Source organism: Pteropus alecto, unplaced genomic scaffold, assembly GCF_000325575.1.
Source record: "Pteropus alecto unplaced genomic scaffold, ASM32557v1 scaffold226, whole genome shotgun sequence".
Classification (NCBI taxonomy): Eukaryota; Metazoa; Chordata; class Mammalia; order Chiroptera; family Pteropodidae; genus Pteropus; species Pteropus alecto.
The window spans coordinates 1,113,339-1,132,320 of record NW_006440132.1 but is presented as its reverse complement, the minus strand read 5'-3'; the positions used below and the strand labels follow the sequence as shown (position 1 = coordinate 1,132,320).

Sequence of the window (18,982 nt, the reverse complement as noted above, 5' to 3'; positions counted from 1 at the left end):
ATTATATTATCTTTGATCTACAGAAATATTTACTAACAAATATCCATGTTTTCAAATTAAATATGAAGGAAAAAGGTCATTTAAGTGTTGTGGAAAGAAAATGTGATTCATTTAAGCCACTTCCCTCCCTAATTTTGAACCTCTCCTCTACTTCCTGCCATGAGTGTACACACGCATGCACACATGCGCGCGCACGCGCCCACACACACACACACACACACACACACATGAAGGTATAAATCCACACGCACACACACACACACACACACACACACGAAGGTATAAATCCATGTCCAGGTATCCTAGTCTCAGTTATCTAGAAGAGACTCAACTCTCTATTGTAAAATTAAAAATATGTGTAAAAATAACTGATGTTATAATTAACAAAATGTGAACTTACAGGCTTTACAGATATCAGAATCTAAATTCCATATTTGTTCATTTGAAGTTTTCCAAAGCAAATATACTATAAATGAATTTATTTGCTAGACATTTTATAATTGTGCAGCATGGCCATTTTGAGCCCGATAAAACATTCAAAACAGTTAAACAAACTTTAAAATTTCCATAAAGCTTTCCCATAAACTTCCTTTTATGGATGGGTTGGAATATTATTGAAATGAGGATTTTTACTTTCTTTGGAGTTCATGTAGAGGTCCATTTTGGTCTTAACCCAGAAATTTACCATTATATATCATGACTGTGAAATTCATGGTCGGGATATTAAGGTATTTTTTTCTTGAGTTACAAAGATCTATTTTGAACATTAGAATGTTCGAAGTGGCTAAATGTCTTCTGGGCTGTTCTTTATCTGTGCAGTCCATCATGCAGAGTGCTTCTCTGATCTCTCTCAAGTACTATTTTCAGGACACTTCCTGCCCACTGATTCCCCACTGCTCTGGGATCAGATTCCTTAATCTTCTCTTTCTGGGGCATCTCTTACACAAGACTACTGGCATCCATTCTTCCTTGTGTGGTGCCAGGATTCTGCATCACTCAAGTTCAACCATGGAGACACACAGGAGGTTGGATAAAGAACATCTGTCCACATCCTCTAGTACTTTCTAGACAGAAAAAGGGCACTTGAGCTGACACTACCTCTTTTCAGTTTTCTTCCAGACTTTTTACATCAGCCAGCCAGTTTATTTACTATCTGCATTTTTCATTTCTTCCTGCCACTATAGTCAGACTCATGCTATATCTTACATGGGAAGTTCATTATTTTTAAAAAACCTATGGCTATTCCATTCTTTAAGACCCAGCTCAAATTTTCCATTACCTATACTATTCCAGAAGATTGTATCGACACTCAGTCTCACCCCCATTTTGTCTTCCTTCTGAGCTCATGTGTCTTTTGTTCTACGGTACAATTTGTTTGGTTTATACTCTAGTATGGTTTTGTTCTTTAGTATCTTTTCATACATCTGTATGTATTCTCCTAAACTCAAATCTTGTGTTTCCAAGGAAAAGACTCACAGCTCCTGGACTCCTGCTTTAAGCAATTCAGCCCATAGAGATCCATGGTTATAAACTGGCAAATTCACACCTACTGTTAATAGGTGAGCAGTTACTTCCCCCTAAAAATTTTGTAGGATTGTGACACAAACTAAATAAAACCATGAGAGTATATTGCACATGTGCAGATCATCTGTAATGTGTGTCATGGCCGATAAAAGGTTGATAACTGCTAATCTTTATCTCATGGTTTAACACTATTTTTACATGTGTTAGTATGCTATTTACTGAACTCTAAGTTCCTTAAGTGTAAGTACCCCAGGTTGTAATTCTTTATCTTGAATTGTACAAATAAAAAATCTTATACATAATAGATATTTAATTAATTCTTAGTGATTGATATTCTTTAAGAAAGAAATAAGGAAGGATTCATTTAAGTGATTTAGTTCAAAATTACAAAACATCTAGATTTAATTTTCACAAGCTTTTTATACATGTCTATTATGGAGATATAAACCTATAATGTTATACTAAAAAAAGTGTTCAATTACCATTCACTGAACAATGAATAAGTTAGTGTGGTGTTAGGGCAGGGTCACAGAATAATGTATCTCATCCTGAAGATGAATTAAATTGTTATTTAAATAAATAACATACTTACTATGAAAGTTAAGACAGTTTCTCTCTTGGCTGGCTTCAAGTCATCGTTCAGTGAATAAACTCTAACCTTTACTGTAGGAATAATTGATATCATTAAAAACTCTGCTAAACACAAGGGTATTTTGACTGTTCACAATAATCAGCCTTAGAAGAGATGAATCTCACTTAAAAAATCAATATACAGTCAATACACCAAAATTCATATTTAAAAAAATGTTAGTTTGCAGATATATACATTAGTAAAGCCTTTTTTCTTTTAAAGAGAATCTTCTTGGATTCCTTTAAAGAGCTACTTCTAGTGAACTTAAAGTACAGTTTACTTTATTAAGCTATATTTACATATGATTTTTTTGGAACATATATGTAGTACAAAATTAGGTATGTCTAAACAATTAGGCCATTGTTTACCAAGAATTTCATAGTAGCAAAATAGTAATGTCTGCCATACAGTTATATAGGAGTTTAATATAGTGTATATAATATATTAGAGTTGAAGATGCCCCAAATTATCTCTTATTACTGCTAAAGGCATCCTTGAATTGTATGGTTTTGTTATATTTATTGAGCCAGATCCTACAGTTGTTCTCATTATTAAAAGAATAATGACAGGGGCTCGGTAATTAGTTCTCTTCCATTTCTTTCTTTCAGTTAATAGATCCCCACTATTTAAACAAATGCATCTGCTTCGCTTTTAAGTGATAGCTGCTTGAGATATGCTTATCTAGTTCCAATGACGAATCATAAATTCTCCTGGGTTTTCCTGATGCTCAAATATTTCATGGCCAAATCTTCACCCACAAAATAAAACTGAATGGCACCATAAACCTTTTAAAGAGTCAGTATTATGCAAAAACTCTACATAAGAAGCCACGTTAAGCTCTCTAAATTGGTTTCACGAAGACATTAAGATTAAGGAAAGATGTTCAGTAAATCCTCCCCACGCTGCTGTCCCCTTACACTCACCCTTATCTCCCACCTTGAATCTTTCCTCCTGCCTTATGAACCTTTTTTTTCAGCATCACTGGAATGTTGTCAGAGGCAGTATGCCACAAAAGCTCAGACTCTAGAGTGCAAATCTTTGGTTTTACTCCTGCCTCTGCCACTTCCTAGTGTGATCCTGAGCATGATACTTAATTTATCTAAATCTTGGTTCCCTCATCTGTAAAACAGGACTGCTTCACAGTGTTGTAAGAACTAAATAAGACAAAGTTTTTGCATAGCCTGGCACATAATAACTAATCAATCAATGATTATTATTTTTATTTTATTAAAATGATTATTTCTACGACTATTACGTGTCTACCTTCTAACCAGTTTGTGTTTAGGTTAAAAAATTAATTTTGTCTTCACAGCAATGGCATAGCAGAGACAAGATCAATAATTTTTTTGTGTGTGTGCCAGAGATATGGCTTATAAATTTTTTTTTGTAATGTATGGAGTGCCTTTATGAGCAGGCACTATGCTAGCCACAAAGATAGGGTGGTGAGACAAATCAGACATAAAAGTCTTCTAATGGAGAGGAGGAAAGAGGCAAACACATAATCACACAAGAATATGTAAAAATCCAGTGTTGGGAAGCACTACAAAGGACACTTCCTGGCTTTCTGGGAGTGTAGTCAGGGAGGTCAGAGAAGGCTGCCCTCTGTGGGATGACATGTAAGGGCTGAGTAGGAGTTAACAAGGCAAAGGAGGAGTGTGAATGCACCGGGCAGAAGTATACAGGTCTTAATATGGATGGGAAAATAGTGTGAGAAAGCAACTGAAAAGAGGTCAATTTGGCTGGTGTCCACAGACAAAGGGGAGCATGGTGGGTGATGAAACTAGAGGGGAAGGCAGGATACAGGCTGTACGGAATTGAAGTATTTTGGTCAATATTCTAAAGCCTTTTATTCGATAAAGTCTTGAAGATTTACGCCTTTATCCTAAAGATGCTTATACTAAAAATCTCTTAAGGATCGTTAGATTAAATGTGTGGATCAGGACATTAGAGCTATAAATAGCAAGGTTTAATTAATTTTTAAAAGGATTACTTTTAAATAATTCTTTTTCTTCTGTGTACGTAAGGCTTTGTGTTACTCCACAGATTAAATAATAATGGAAAACACTTTCCTAATACTCTGTGCTAGGCACTGTTTTACGTGCTTTACACATATGAATTCACTTAATTCTTCTAACTCAATGAGGTAAATTCTATTATTATCTCCATTTTATAGATGAGGAAAGTGGGGCTCAGAGAGTTTGAGTAACTCACACAGGGTCACAGGATTTGAACCAAGATAGTTTGGCTCCAGAATCCACTTTGAGGAAACTAGAGGAAAGTTCTCCAGTTTTCCCCTATGATTAGAACAGATGAAGATACCATGTCTTCTTACAATAAAGTCCTGATAGAGAAATAGTAGATGTGGCTGTTAAGGAAAAGTTTTGATAGCTAAGAAAGATCCCAGGCTCTGAATATCAGACTACTTATTGGACAAAGACTTAGGACCCTAAGTGGTAGGTAGTGTCAATAAGACCAAATTAATAAAACATCCTCTCATACAGAAGGAGGACAGGGCAATGGTATACTTGCTTCTGGACATGATTATGTTCAAAAGGGCCCAAGCTTTATGGGCAGAGACTATCTCCTTGTATACCAAACAATCATCTTCTTGGAGTCGAAAGATGGTACTATTCTGACAATAATATTCTGGCCAAGCTGAGAGCAATATCCCGCCCTCTCCAGGTCTTTCCTCTCTGAGGTGATCATAACTGGTCACCCTGCTGAAATGGTAATGGTGTAGGCCTGTTCCACCCCACTACCATCATCGACATCAATCAACATTTAGTGAGTAAGTACTATGTGAAAATTTTCCAACAAAACTGGCTCATCCTGCCTTCCTTCCTCTGTCCTTCACCAATGATATCATTATCAAAACTCTATAAACTCTCCCTCCCATATATAGTTCTCTCATAATTCCATCTCTGATGTGCTCAAAAGTCAATGAGAATAAGAAAGAGAGATGGAGGAATCAAAAACTTTGCAGAAATATAAACATATTTGGGCAGAATTCACACTCTTCTGTGTTTTATTTTTGGTTCATTGGGGAACTGAATCCAGTTACTCCTCAATCACAGAGTTTTAACAGGCTATCTTGCCCTTTCCCTCTCTTATAGAAGAATCATGAATATGAAATGATGTTCTAATAGAAACTTTCTTAGGTAGATCCCCTGGAAAAACAATAGCCATATATTTCTGTGATCTAGTTTATTCAGATGCAGGAACATCTGATCCCCTAGGGTTGGATTTGTTTTCTAAATTTAAGGATTAGCTCCAAAGTAATAAAAATTTTTTATGAATATGGCTTTATAATAAATTACCTTTCCATTGCAAAATTATATTTGCAATTACATCTTATACTTGTTTAATAAATAAAGTATTAATATGACATTTCACAATTTTTAAAAAGCTTTCTTCTACATATGGAAATAACTGATGGGGCAGATAATGTAATTATTGATTTTGCAATTTCCATATGAATCGAAATTTTATATTTAAAATCAAATTTAAACTTAAAATTAATTTTAATTAATTAATTAATTAATTAATTTGTTTAGCATCAATTTTAAATTACAATGGTATTTATAAGTAAATGGTATTTATAAGTAAATGGTATTTATAAGTAAATGGTATTTATAAGTAAAACGTCATTGGGAATTAAAACTCTGTTAAACAAATTGAAAACCTGTCTCCATTTAATTTCAAGTGTTATAAAGCTGTACAATATACTATCAATTGTCTGCCCCAGGGAAAGAACCATCTTATACTCTACCTGACTGGTGTGGAGTGTAAACAGGTTTGTCTGTATGAATGAAGAGAAAACCATTATCATAGGCTACTGGCATTTTTTTTGATTTCGAAAAATGCTTTGATACAATGTCCAAATACACATGTGAAACTGGATTTTGTCCTCCAGATAATTGTTTGGGTTGTATCTGTAACAGAAAAATGTTAATGGAAGAGTATAATAATTTTAAGGTTATAAAACATGTTGATTTTCTAACTACCACAGTAATCTCATTAGAAGGAGAAATTATTATGTTTATTTAATCATTTAAAAAGTAGTAGAGGAGCAAGAATAGTAAATAAATTTTGACCAAAGCCCTGCAGTGTTAAATACCATAATCAACATTTAGATTTAAGCAATTAAAAATCTTCTGGTTCTGTGTTTCTTAAATGTTATATGCATTTAGTAAAACTGTATAAGTTATAGAAGCTCTCTTAACAAACTTTCACTTCATTAGCTTGCTGGATTAGCCCATGCTTTCCATTCCTTCAGTTCAATATTCTGACTGATGTTAGGACACTTTGTATTCTATCTACGCCCTTGTCTTCACCAGTTGATCTGCACGCTTTCCAGTATTTGTAAGTAACTGTAATTATCCACTGTGCATTGCATGATATACATATCTAATACATAAGAAGTAATGAAAGAAGAGTGCTTCTATGAAAACTTAGGCTCTGGATAGGGATAAAAGTTAATCACTAAATTATACTGCTGTGGAATTACATATGTGAGAATACTGTGAAAGTTTGGAAAACATTAAAATTCTATAAAGATTCTACACTCAAATTGCTTTGCAGGTGTCTTTAAGGTCTTTCCCACTTTAAAGAAACCGAAAGTGTAAAACAAAGATGATTCGTTAAAGGTGTGACACATAATAAAATCTGACCTTCCAATCAGTAGACCCGTACTTCAAGAAAATACCTTGGCACGACATCAAACAATTGGCAAATAAAGATACATTATTATGTTAAAATAAAATTAAATGCTTAATATATACATCAATTTTTATGATTTCCCCACCGTAATTTACTTTCCAATTAATCATCTAAGCACTGTTCAACAGAACTTTCTGTGATGATGGAAATGTTCTTTGCCCAATACAGTGGCCACCAGCCACATGTGGCTATTAAAATGTGGCTAATGTGATTGCAAAACTGAATTTTTTATTTTTGTTAAATTTGATTGATTTAAATTTAAAGCTAACAACCACATGTGGCTAGTGGCTACCATGAGTCGCATCATATAAGAGTGTCTACAGAAAATAACAATTTTGGTAAATGAATTTTAATTCTTAATAAACCTAATAAGTGTATTTTTTAAGAGATTAGAGCATTTACCACCAACATTAATAAAAGAATTCCTACATTTGGTTAGAATTTATTTAAATCAGTGTTTCTCAAACTGAGTAATGTACATATAGCATTTAAAGGATAAAAGGTTCTAGAGGACTCTCAATGTTGACTTATAATTATTTATAATATAATACAATTTTATTTTTTATTACAATGTTACTTGTAATAAAAAATAAAATGTACAAACTTAAACCTAGGTATAATCTTCTTATGCTTTTGGCTTTTATATAATTATAAAATCAAAACAAATTTACAAAATAAATTCAAAATGCTAAAAATAAATATAATTTTAATTTTAAGCTCTTTATAAAATTTCATATTTTAATTCCTTTTTAAAAACTCACTTTTAAGAAACACTCATCTAAATGAACCCCAGAGGCCCTTCCAAGTCTAAAAGTCTGATTTTTCTGGTTCTTGATTTTGAATTTTTATTGGAATTTAAAACAACGTTTTGCTTATATTTATCTACTTAGCTGAATAAATAATTAGTCTAGAAAATTATTTTTAGTTATCAGAATTTTTAATAAAAAATGAGTTGCAAACTCTTTTCTAACTAAGCTATACTATAATATCTTAACCGAAGGAAAAGTTATTTGATCAAGGTTGTTTTTTCTATTAACTATGGGTTGTCAGTGAGAGCTATTTATTTCAGTAATCAAAAATTTATTAGTTTTGGAAACTATAATTGTAGAATGTTGTAGTTTAAACAAACAAATTTTCAAAAGTATCTATGGGTTTTGTGTAGGCAATGCATTTCAGATCAATATGCATATTCATATTTTTTTGTATTGATAATTTTCACCAAGTATTTTCAACTCATTTTCAAATATTTTTACATTAGTATAATTTTACTTTCCAATAAGAACATTACAATTTACATGCATTGCTCATAGAACAGACACAACTCTCCTATTTAGAATTTTGTGTTTCATTCATATTACCATTGTGACTGACATTTAATAATCATACAGAAGTATAACAGTATAAATGATCAAATCTCTGTTATCAATATTCAAACACAATATTCTCGATACACATTTTATTGAGAATATTGTGTATATATAAATACAATAAAAGATAAATACATACTGTTAAGATTGCAGAGTTTTGAAATTTATTTGCTGCAGATAAAGTAACATAGCCTGAAGCATAACTAAATTTTTTATCGGGATAACTTTTAATGGAAATTGTTGCATCAAATGCTTCAGTATATCCATAAACTTGAACTACAATATTTTCAGATGCTCCAACATGAAATACTTTTGGTGCTGAAAGGACATACCTGTTGAAACATAAAAAGAAAAGAATCAGTATCTCTATATAACATATTTTGCTATACTTCTGATTTTTTTGTCTCAATTGAGAGATTCAATTTAAAATAGGCACATTTTCTCAACTTGAAAATGATATTTTTAAATTAAAATTTATTTATGACATATGATCGTTTCAATATAGTTTCCAAGAAGAAATAGCTTGGAATTAGGACTTGAAAAATGGAGCTGGAGATCCAGTTAACATACAGAAAGGAAGTAATGGCACCTTCTCTGAGCTACTGCAGCACAGAAAGACTTTTAATGGTGTTGACTGGAACATGTAAATAGGGTTGATATTTTTAATATTTTTGCCCAGTGAAGGAAAAAAGCAACATAGGCACCAGTGATTGAACTCTAGTCTGCCATCTCCTGGCTGAGTAACCATGGGAAAGTCACTAACCCTCTCTGAGACTAAAATACCACCTTCTCTACCAGGCTGAGGTAAGGCTGAAATGAGAATATGTATATGAAAGCACCTAGCATGCTTAGTACTCAATAAATGTTAAGATTCATTAATTTCACTAAATTATTTGAAAGGAGGTAATTTTAGAAGTATTGTGTTATACTAGTGAGTGTATTTTTAAAAATGATAGAATAAAAGCGAGCTTGGGGGAATGCACTTGAAAATGAAAGCAGTGATCAAGGTCCTTGAAGAGGAATAATCGCAATCATACAACAACAGAGAAAACAATAATGAGTAGTTACCATATATAAGAGGCTATATAGCACTTTATATACAACTCTTTTCATCTTTATAACAGGTCAATGACATAATACTACTGTTTTTCTTATTTGACAAGTGATAAGAGGTTATTTGATTAAGGTCACCTCGCTTATAAGTGAATGAAGCAGACCTTTATATTTAGGTCTCACTTGGTTGTTATGTGTTCAGTTGAGGTCAAAGTTACAAGCTTTGTTCACAACCATAGGCTGTCCCCACAGTTTTATTTTTCATTTGATTTATACAAGAATGGAAATGAATCTATATGTGTTTTGAAATAAAAATGTTTTAAATTAGTGGTTTTTTTCCATTGCTTTATTAAAAGAAAACTTACAAACATAAACTAGGTTATTAATTATATATCACAAAGTATATAGTTCGAATAGTGAGAGCTACTTATGCTATTACATGGAAAAACATGTTTCAACTCAAAAGGTCATAATGATTGACTAATCCACGAGGCTGAACAGCCCATCACCCCTACTAGTAGAGTTATTGCTGGATCCTTTCAACATTATGACATTTAAAAAGTCTTTTCAAATCAGCAAGTCTTTAGAACAATGAAATTAATTTGGAAGCAATTAAATCCTTTAAAACATCTGGCAATTCTACTTGACAACTAATTTGGAATCATTTATAGGCAAATTGTGAAAGAGAGGAAAGAGGAAAGGAAAGAGGAGAAGAAAGAAACTCCAGACTTCCAACCATGATCTGACCCATGTGCTTACCCAGGAACAGCAGAAAACGAGAAAACTTCAGCTTTGCTAATAAGGTACATTTACAGAAATCTTACAATGTGCTAAGCACCATTTTGAGTAATTTATATGCAAACTAACTCTGTTGCTATAACCACTCTCTGGAAAGATATTGTTATTATCCCCATTTTACAGATGAGGAAACTGACAACTTACCCACGGTCACACAGCTAATAAGCTATAGAATTAGAAATTGATCTTGGACATCCTGTTTCTTGAATTAACATTTTCAATTGCTATACTACACTGAATTTATCAAGAGTTTTACAAATCTAGAAAAAAAGCTATTTTAATTTTAGTATTCTTAGAAGTTTTATAATTTTTGGTTTAGTATTGCTTTAATATTAAATTGTCTGTGTGGTAGTGGTGGTGGTGAAACATAAAATATTCAGTGTTTACAAATCCCTAAAAGATGGCTCTGGAATCACACTTCATGCAGGTTTTGGTCATTACTGATTTATCAGTAGCACAATCTAATTGTATAAAGAATTTCATATTTTTCTTATTTTCTTTCAGCGGTTGCAGAGTATCAGGCCAGTGAGCTTGCAGAGGGGCAAAAATGTCACTTTAGCCTCTACCTGGAATGTTCTCTCCCCAGATATTTGCAAGGCTGTTTCCTCACTTCCTTCAAGCTCTGTTTGAGTGCCACTTCCTTAAAGAACCCTACTTGTCCACACTTTTCAAATAGCTCCCTGTCATTTCTTTGTCCTCTTACTCTCCCTTATCTTTTTCTTTGTAGTACTAATAACTACCTGACTTTATTTATTCATTCCTTTCTTGATTCATTCATTCAGTTATTCATTATTTGCTTCTTTCACTAGAATGCAAGCGTTATACCATCCACTATATCTCCAGTACCTACCACATGATAGGTGCTCGATAAATTTTCATTGAATCAATTACTTAAATTTATTAATTTAATAGACTGATGACCTTATTGTAAATGGTACACCCTCTTTTTTTTTTTTTTTTTTTGAGAGAGAGAAAGAGAGGCAATGCTTATTAAGGGTCAGTACAGAGTAGTGGAAAGAATTCAGAATCAGGGGCCTCAGGTTCCAGTCCTAGTTCTGCCACTAATTTGAGGTCACTTATCTCACTTTCTCTAAACTTCAGCCACTTTCAAAAAAGAATATATAAAAACTACTGAGGTACTGGGATGATTGTAGCAATGTAAACAAATGAAATTAGGGGTGGGAAAGTGCTATAAATTTATGACATCCTAAGTATATATTTATATTCATAATATAGTTTACATATTTATAGGTATACATTTATGACAAACCGAAAAAAATTAAAGTGGTAAAGAGGAGTCCTTAAAACAAGTCCCGCTTCTGTCTCTCTCTAGCAGTGTGACCTTTGGCAAGTCTCTTCCTCTGTCTGCACTTATTTGTGAAATAAGTAGGTTCAATTAGATACTCTCCCGTTCCTTTTCAGTACTATAATGTTTTTTCTAGATATGTGATCACTATTTTAAGACATAGTTTAAAATGTACAGTATTTCAATAACACTAAAAATTGTGAAGAATGAGCTCATAAATATAAAAGTAATTATAATAGTTTTTTCAAGTTTTTCAACAATAGTTTTTCAAGTCATTGTATTAGAATTAACGCTCAAGTAACCCTTGCTTTGCTATGCACGACATATGGAAAACTATATAATAAATATCAATAAGCAATAGATGATAAGAAAGCTTAGTAGCTTGAGTCTATTTTGTGCTTTATTATAGAGAAATTTGAGTAATCACTTATATAATTAAAAAAAATAACAATCCCTAAAAGCTGTCATGTCATTAGCTATTAATCAAATCGAAATGCTTCCATGACTATTCCATGACTAGATGAGACTATTCACTTGATATTCTCAAGTAGAAAGTTATTTTCAAATTAACAGTCAATTGAATTTATCTTTCACTCACCATAATTAAGATACATTGAAAAATGAAGACAGGTTCCTTTACTTACGTTTGTTCCTGTCCCCAACTTTTCCCCAGAAAGATTAAAAAACAAAGTATACCACGAAGGCCCATAGCTGGAGACAGCAGTAAACCATGGATATAACCTTGAAATTGCTCTCCTTTTAAATAAACCAAGCTTAAAGAATTTGGGCAAGTTAGCTTATTGGTTAATTATTAACATCAGAAAGAGGGACTTCTAAGTAGGAAAAATAAAATTGGAATTGAAACGATCTCTAATGCTTAGGTATAAAGACAGGAGATATTTTGTAAAGATTTACACCTAGAGAATTTATTTTAATTTACACAAATAACAAGATTCTAACATGGGAGTTTGGCACTATGATGAATGGCATAAAACTAGAAATCAATATGTCACATTGCCTTTGGCCTTTCCTCTTTTCATCAGGGCAATTGCTCTGATATTATATCATCTGTGAGCATAGTTCTGATAGATCCACTCTGATACCAATGGAGACCCACCTGGAGTCAGCTTCAAACCAGGGTGATTTTAGCCCTGGTTTAGACAGGGCTCATTAGGTGGTCTTTCCAGAGAAGTCCTGAGCAGTAGTGTCCTTGGCACTGGAAAGAGCCAAAGAATAAGCTGGATTTGCAATGGTCTATGAAATAGTTCCTTGGACTATCCCAATCTAGAGAAGAAGCTGAACATTAGGTGGAGAAAAGATTATGACTGGCAATGAAAATGCCATGTTGAGCACACCAGCATCATTCTTTAGGAAATAATTAACCAGTCAAATATTTTAGTATTTAGTAGAGAATGAATATCATCCAAATATCTATTAATTCATACACCCCAAATACAAATTTGTATTCATTCAGACACTTTCTTTTTTACAAAATAAACTTATATTATGCCTTTTGGTGAGGATTTAAAAAATTTTAATATAAGAGTTTGAGAATTGAGAATTGAGGATTTAAAAATTTTTAATATAAGAGTTTGAGAAAAATAAATAACAAATGAGTCTAGTAATTAATTTAGAATGAAATATAATTTTATCTTTAAGATTTTTATGTTTTATGTTCACTAGAAAATTTTTTATTTACTACTTTCCTTTTCTGAGCACTCGTTTTGAACTTAGTATATAATAAGTACTCTATTTTAAAGTAATAAAACAGATTTCTCTAAATTTTCTATAATTCAGATATTTTATGGTCACATTGGCATTCCTTGCTTTGAATTCATAAGGTTCTACTTTACCAATACTTTAGTACTGAATTCATTAGGAAAAAAAGGCACACAAAGGAAAATTTGACATAAATTTCACTGAAGGTATCTCCTACGTATGTTATTAAAATGGTAAAAATATGCCACTATTGTCTGACTATCTAGCCCATTTGTTTCCAAAGAAAATCTGTAAAATGATTAAACTGGGTTGCGAAAGATAGGTTAAGTTAAAACAAACAAAGTACTCTTGCCATGATTTTCGGGAAGAGATATTTAGGAGAAAGCGAGAATACTCAAATCATCGTAGATAATGTTTGTATTTTAAGTGCAAGTTTCCATGTATTATATAGAGTCAATGTTGATGAATGATAATTTGCAAACCACTAGTTTCTCTGGTAGAAAAGCTTTTTTAAAATGATGATTCTCAAAGGTCTTTAATAGAATCAAAGTTCAGAAATTTACAGATTCTCAATGGTGTTTAACTAAATTTTTTATCTGCCTTTTAAACATGGCTCAGAGATGGTTTCTTCTTTACATTTTAAAATGCTGACTTTGGGGGAGTCTTTAGCTTTTGTACAAATCTGTATCTCTAAAAAAGAAGCTAGATCTGGCAGACACTTCGGAAGTCACCCGACCTTCCTACTAATGCTACCTTAGTTCTACCCTCAGAATCAAGACCAAAGACTTCGCTTAGTTCACAGGGCCATCTCCTGATCTGAGTCCCACTTGATTCTCCAGCCTGAGTGTTCTTGTTTTTCACTGTGGACAAGCAGCTGAATTACTTGTTAGTATTCTTTAAAGTCACCACAACATGAAGGTGCTCCTAGAATGATAAGAAACAGCCAGCCAAATACTATTACTACTGCTCTTAACCTATTTTTACCCTCAATTTGGCGTATCATCTGAAACATGGGTTATATATGGGTTATTGCTACCAGCACTACAAAACACAGCCTACTCAGTGCTCAACCATAATACCTGTGAAAAGGGAATCTTGGGGCACAAACTATATCCAATCGGGGAACCTTATAAGTAAGTATCTCTCATTAGTCACTTGTCTTCCTATACATTTAAGTGGATCTTAAATGATATCGAGTTACAAAAAGGTTATCGAAACAAAGTCTTACAGTCTTACAGTTCAATGTATAACATAGAGTAGAGGTGCTTCAGGTGAAGCAGGGTGGGGTGGCTCTGCTATCTGCCTGTCTCCCCATGTGCACTCCTAGATGATTCTTGAAGTGGCTCAATGGGGAATCTGGGGTCTCTGGACACATGCTTTAAAAAACATTGACTTAAAGCACCAAACAACTTCTTCTAGATGTTCTTGTTTTACTTGGACCATGCCTTTTACTTCTCTCTACCAATACCCCCAAGTTCAGCCTGGAATTAGTTTTTCAGTTGATCAAGCCGAAGGAGAAACCAGTCTCTTCTCTCCTTGTGCCCAAGATCCACTGCTTTAGCTACACATTAGAATTCTTCTCCCAAGTGACTTGGGTTATCAACACCAAGCCCTCTTAAAGCCCCTGTTTCTTCACATTCCTGTACCTGTATCCCACATCCAAGACCCTGGTACCCCAATATCCCATCGGGAATTCACACAGACAGCAAGAAGCCTGGTAAAAGATAATGGAAGAGTGAAAATTCCAGATATATACTTCAGAAAAACATTCACATATGTGTCTAAGATACTAGTATAGGAATGCTCTTTGTGGCATTATTTGTAATAGCAAAAATTTGGCAGCAACCTAAAACAGAAAAATGACAAATACAGTATTGTGTATGCATATAATGAAATGCAATGCTGGCTAATAAAACCAGTTTGCAGAATGACACAAAGAGCATAATAGTATTTATATAAATTTAAAAACATGCAAAGTAATGTTATTGTTTCTAGACATCTACATTGGTAGTAATAGCATAAACATACGATGGTGAGAGGTAAATACTAAATCGGCATAGTAGTTACATCTAGGAAGGGAAGGAGAATTTGGGAGAGAAAAGGAGTATATAGAGTGCTTTCATTCTGTTACTTTTTGTTTTGAAGGAACATCTGACGTCAGTGTGGCACTATCTCGCAAATAATTCAGTGAAGTTTGGTGATAGTTATACTGGTGTTTGATAGGTTGGTCACAGTACTGTTCTAAAAGTTTGAAATATTTCATTTTTAAAAAAGTATAGTTTGCAGTGAGGAAAGCTCAAAGTCGAATTCTGTCTCTAACTAGCTATGTGATCTTGAGCAACTTAATGAAACCTTGGAACCTCACTTTTGTCATCTATAAAATCAAATAATAAAATGCCTCATATAGCTGATGAGAGAATGAAATGAAACATGTATAAAGTCTTTGGTACTAAACTTGAACCTGAAATAGCATGAACCTGAAAATGGTTGCTATTAATTGGTTTAAGACATATTCATAATCTTCTACTCTTTATTTTTAACATGTGGATAGGGTTGTAGCAATTTATATTTAAAACAGTTCTACTCTTCTGAGTGCAGCACACAACCCCAACAGCCTCATGACTCTCAGGATGGAAGAATGTCTTTATCATTGAGACCAGCAGAATTTTGCCTCCACTTCTTTTTAGTTTGTTTGATACCAATTAAAAGTCTGGAATCAGATGAATGATCTCTGAAAAGTCTGTCTAATTGGTACATCCTGAGTCTAACTTAATGAGCAAAGGAGCACAAAAAGTTCCCATAGACCAGAATCCTTTTTGGAGGGTATTAAAATTTTTTTTTTCTTGTTTTTGGCATCGATTGCCATGAGCAGATTATGTGTACTCTACTACTTTATCTCATAAGCTGTAAAAGATCTTTGCTCAGAAAGCCCCTCCTCACTCTGACCTTATGCAAGATGCTGTTGAAGCATTTTATTACTTCCCAGAAATTGATGTAGTAATTAAGAAGAAAGGTCTAAGTGTTAATTCACTATCTCAACAAGACCTACAAACTCCAGTGCATTTTAATAGGCATTATATGAGATTCAGACATAGAGGGCATGTTTCCAACTTTTACAGAGCTTATCAAAACATAACACAATAGTACCAATTATTAGCTCCTAACATGTATCAGTTATTAACATATATAAATTTTCTATAATCTTCGCAACCACTCTGAAGGGTGTTATTACCCTCAGGTTACTAAGGAAGAAACTGAGGCTCAGAGAAATATAGTGATTCGCCTCAGGAAACATCCAGGAACTTGCAGATGGGAATTTGGGCTGGGATCAGGAAAAGGGAGATACACAAAACCAAGCTGAAATCTTACCTTCCCTTTGACTCTTTCTCCAGCGATTTTGTCATTAGTTGATTCTCCATTTTAAAAACTCTTAAAGAATTTATGGCCTGGTCCACACATTTTTATTCTTATTTATATACTATGTAAATTATAGGCAAATGTTCAAAGGCGTAAGATGGGAATAAGTATGACATAAGTGAAGAACTAGTCTGACTTATGTCTGGTTCTCCCTTCCTCACAGAGTGCTGGGGTGAGACTGGCTAACAGAAAAACCAGGCAAGTGGCAGATTCGGGAGATTACCTGAAAAAGCTAAAGGTGGGAAGGGCCAGAGAATACTAGATAAGCCATGTCCTAGGGAACGCAGTGGTTCAGATTCAAGGGTGGATGAATTTATATTTTTAAGTCCCAAATGGTAACTGAAGAACAATGAAGAAATAAGCTGTTGCTTAAACTATTCCTATAGGTCACCAGAGTAGTGGGTTGGAATAGCATGTCCCAAAAGGCCACTTCAGATTATTAAATCAGCAATTAAATAAGAGAGAATTTCTGAGTAGAGGGTGAGAAGAAAGTGGAAAATAATAAGACTCAAAGAGAAAATCAAGTGTTAATGATGGAATCCGGTTAAGCACATTTCCTTCAGAGAAAACTAAAAGAGACAAAATGAAAGGTGCCCACTCTCCCTTCATCTCTCAGTTTTGTAACTTCACTGAAGCTGTTCTTTCTATATCCTGTACTGTCTTAATGGTTCAAGTTCAGTCCATGAATCCTCTTTTTGGCTTCACTGTCCCACAATTTTCCAGACAATCTTACTTCTTATTCAACATAAGTTCTCTTATCTAATTCTAATACCTATTACTCGTCCATGTTCATCTACTCATCCGGTGGCTAGATGTGGTAGCCAGTCTCCAAGATGGCCCCCAATGTCCTGACCTCCCTGTTATTCATGCTTTTGTATGATCCCCTTCCATACCGTATCAGGGTTGGATCACTTGACCAATAGAATACAGAAAATGTAAAGGTGTGTGAATTCTGAGGTTAGGACACATAAGCCATTGCTGTTCCCACCTTGTTCTCTCTTGGGTTTCTCGCTCTGAGGGAAAACAGCTACCATGTAGTAGAAACACTCAAGAAGCCTATAGGAAGCCAATGTGGAAAGGAACTGAGGCCTCCTGCCCAGCTTGCAAGTAGGTCCCAATGGGGTAAACCCTCTAGCCCCAGTCATGCCTTTAGGTGACCACAGCCCAACTAACATCCTGACTGAAAACTCCTGAGAGAACCCAAGCCAGAATAATCCAGTTAAGCATTCCTTGAATTCCTGCTCATAGAAACTATGAAGATAATTAACATTTCTTATTATTTTAACCCACTAAGTTTGGAGGTAAGTTTTTACATAGCGATAGTTAACTTGTACACTAGAATAGCTGTTTCTCTAAAGATGCAGCTCTCATGAAGTTTCTTTGCATTCACCACCACCACTAGTGGGCATTTACTCCTTGGTCATCAATACATGTACTTTAATTTACAAGGGTATTTTTTCTTAAAGAACAGCAGGCTCAGAGGCCTACTTGAAAGCGCCACCTGCTGGTCATAACAACAGCGCCCCAAAGCAGGCTGGAACGATAGGTGCTGACCGCTAGAGCTAGCTAACCCCGGCTGCCTTTCCATGGTAAACCCTGGTTTCCCATTTTATGTCTCTTCTGAGAATTAGCTTCTTCACTTCCTGGAGATAACAACACCTGCCTTGTCTTCTTCACAGGAATGGTGAAATGTGATGATATCCCTTAGCACTGAAAATCATATAAACATGTAAGTTCTCATAATTATTATTTCTAGCATCTTATCTCTCTTGCTTTAACAAACCCTTTCTTTCTTCCTGAAAACATAAAGAAGTCTTTATTAATAGAAAAAAAAGCCAAATATCAAAATATTTCAGTGGAATTTTCCCCTAAAATCACTGCCAAACCTCTCAAGTGGTTAGTCTGCTCCCCAACCTTATATAATTTTCTTTTCCTTCATTTATCCTACATTCCCCACCCCTACTTTAGAAGCTTTATGAATAGCTTCATGGAAGTTAGTAAGAAAATAAGAAATGAATAAAATGATTGCCCAGCAGCAGAAGTCACTTGATGTTAGTTGGCATGATTTGGCATTATGCTCATTTTATATACAAACTAATGATCAGAAAGGGTTAAAAGGAAGGAAGGAAGCAAAAGAGAAAGGAAAGAAGGCCAGAATCACATAGAAAGAAGTTGCCAGGGCCACCTATACAATTTGAGGGTCCCAATGCAAGATGAAAATGTAGAGCTGCTTATTCAAAAAGTAAGAGAAGAATGCTGTTAAAGGTATTCTAATACAGACAAGGAAGGAATTTCTTTTCAATGTGCTTCCTTTTTTTAGAGGCAGTCGGGGAGGTGGGTGGTTGGATGAATGATACAATGTAGTTAGGTTCTTTTTACAAAATACAACTTTCGGCACACGCACACAAAGTATCCATCTTGTTTGATCTTGGTCTGCAATCTGGGGTC

General features: G+C 34.1%; 1 protein-coding gene across 1 annotated transcript in view; it reads right to left on the bottom strand.

Annotated features, from left to right (window-relative positions):
• The window catches only part of C5 (complement C5), a 75,273-nt gene extending 63,142 nt beyond the window's left edge, over positions 1 to 12,131 (bottom strand). Inside the window, exons 1-4 of the mRNA XM_006917074.2 lie at positions 12,043 to 12,131; positions 8,381 to 8,573; positions 5,925 to 6,087; positions 2,117 to 2,187 (exon numbers count right to left, since the gene is read on the bottom strand). Of these exons, the coding sequence (XP_006917136.1) occupies positions 2,117 to 2,187; positions 5,925 to 6,087; positions 8,381 to 8,573; positions 12,043 to 12,107 (492 nt within the window). The 5' untranslated portion in view covers positions 12,108 to 12,131. The remainder of the gene's footprint in view (positions 1 to 2,116; positions 2,188 to 5,924; positions 6,088 to 8,380; positions 8,574 to 12,042) is intronic.
• Positions 12,132 to 18,982: the final 6,851 nt, after the last annotated feature.